Here is a 1,853-nt window from a genome sequence, read left to right as displayed (position 1 = left end):
TTTTTTCCTGAATGGTGATTTTTTTTATATTATTAGCTTTTTTTCCCCCAAAAAAACCAAAGTAAGAATATATAACATGCATTACAAAGCTTTGACAAAATTTCTGATTATATGCTGAGTAATCGCGAATCCATCACATCAGGATAATTACTGATCTTAGCTAGAATCACAACCTCTAAGTGGACAACTTTTATTAATTCTGTTATCCTAGAATACATAAATTCCAACAAAAATATTCTAAAATATCAAAATTAAGAAAATGCGAAATATATTGCTTTTCAATAGCCAGCAGTAGCTTGGAAAACAAGGTACTAAATCCAGAAAAGAGCTCATCAGGGTAAGGCACAGTTAAAAAAGACAGATGGTCCATACAAAGAGGTTTAACTTGGAATTGTCTCTGCTAGGAAAAGAACTGCAGGCAGAATTTCAGAGGTCTAATCTGTTATAAGGCTTCATCAGTGCAAAGCCCAGACATAATACAAATTCTCAGGTTATCATCTGAATCAGGTGTTGAGAAATTACAGTTTAGGCAGACATGTATCTGTACTCACTTTATCTATCCTTTCCTCTCTTACCTGATATAACCAATCTGGGGTCTGTGCTGCAAGAACCAGCGATAGGAGACTTTGTCTTTCCACCCTACATTTCGGGGGTCCTTCCACAGCAGCCTGACCTGATCGTTAGTGTCCCCTGTGTGCCAGAGGGAGTTGCGGAGGTGCTCGCCAGGACCTGTCTTAGATTTCACAGCCTGCAAAAATACAATTTTCCAACACTGACCACATAGAAAAGTCACTTTCAGAAGCCATAGATCTCTTTTTAGTGGGGAACAGGTCTGAAGAAACATCCTCTCCACTGCTAACAAGCCCCTAACATCTGTTCTACAGCCGCAGACACTGCCTATGTGAACAAAGCAACCAGCTGGGTACCTGGACAAAGAAAAAGGAGGCAATCTGACCAGTCAGGGTCAGAGCACAGTCACTGCAGAGACTAAATGCTCCAGCTGATCAGAAAGGCAACATGAAGTTCCTTAAAAAAACAGGAAAGGGCTGTGTGGCAGCTGCCTGGTTTAACCATTTTGACAGCAGTTGCAAATAGAGAACAGCAGTCGGGCAGCACACTGACATGCAGTGCAGTGGCTTGGCTTGTGCATGGCATGATGACCTAGCCCATGGCCAGCACATGGCAGGATGGCATAGCCAGGCTTCCATGAGCACTGTGTCCTTAGCTAGGAGCCACCACCAGTACCTTTAGCTGGATGCCAGGCTCTGCAACAGCTCGGAAGGGAGTCGCTTGCCAGTACGTCTGTTCCGTCTGTTTCCACATTACTACGTAAAAACTAGAGCTGTCTTGATAACCAAAAATAAAGCCAGCATAGTCGTCATCTGTCACTGTGTTCACATGAAAAGTGCCCTCAAAGTCAACGCCATTAAAAGCCGTGTAACCTAGGCAGGGATACAAACAAGTTAAAAACAATTTTGCAGAACACATGTTCATATTCTGTGTGTTTTCTGCTGTAAAACTTGAATCTCAGAAGAGAGTACATACCAACAGCAAGGCCAGGATCACTGTTCATAGTCTGCACAATTTCCATCCCCTGTAAGGGTAAATTCAGGGTGGTTAGCATGTGTGGCAAGCTGGGTTGGCTAAGCCTTATAGCCTTTTCTCATCTCCCTCTAGCACCTCCTTCATCTGTCTCTTCTGTTTGCTCTCAACATACCTATGACGCTTGTATCTCCGAACTAAAATCAGTGAAAACTATAATCAAATAGTAATGTTTCAGCTGCTTGCATACCCTGAGTCAGGAAGGATTTGTCAGTTTTCCTAATGCAGAATTAGTCATACTGGTATTTTGA

At 42.4% G+C, this 1,853-nt stretch overlaps 1 protein-coding gene across 2 annotated transcripts in view; it reads right to left on the bottom strand.

Annotated features, from left to right (window-relative positions):
• THBS4 (thrombospondin 4) overlaps window positions 1-1,853 on the bottom strand; it is a 36,443-nt gene that overhangs the window by 3,818 nt on the left and 30,772 nt on the right. For both annotated transcript variants that reach the window (XM_017743674.1, XM_017743675.1), the window contains 3 exons: window positions 1,546-1,594; window positions 1,246-1,442; window positions 576-748 (listed from right to left, as the gene is read on the bottom strand). In XM_017743674.1, coding sequence (XP_017599163.1) covers window positions 576-748; window positions 1,246-1,442; window positions 1,546-1,594 — 419 coding nt within the window. The remainder of the gene's footprint in view (window positions 1-575; window positions 749-1,245; window positions 1,443-1,545; window positions 1,595-1,853) is intronic.

This window comes from Corvus brachyrhynchos, unplaced genomic scaffold (genome assembly GCF_000691975.1).
Source record: "Corvus brachyrhynchos isolate BGI_N302 unplaced genomic scaffold, ASM69197v1 scaffold8, whole genome shotgun sequence".
NCBI classification, from domain to species: domain Eukaryota; kingdom Metazoa; phylum Chordata; class Aves; order Passeriformes; family Corvidae; genus Corvus; species Corvus brachyrhynchos.
The sequence above is the reverse complement of the archived record's forward strand: the minus strand, read 5'-3'. Positions and strand labels throughout refer to the sequence as shown.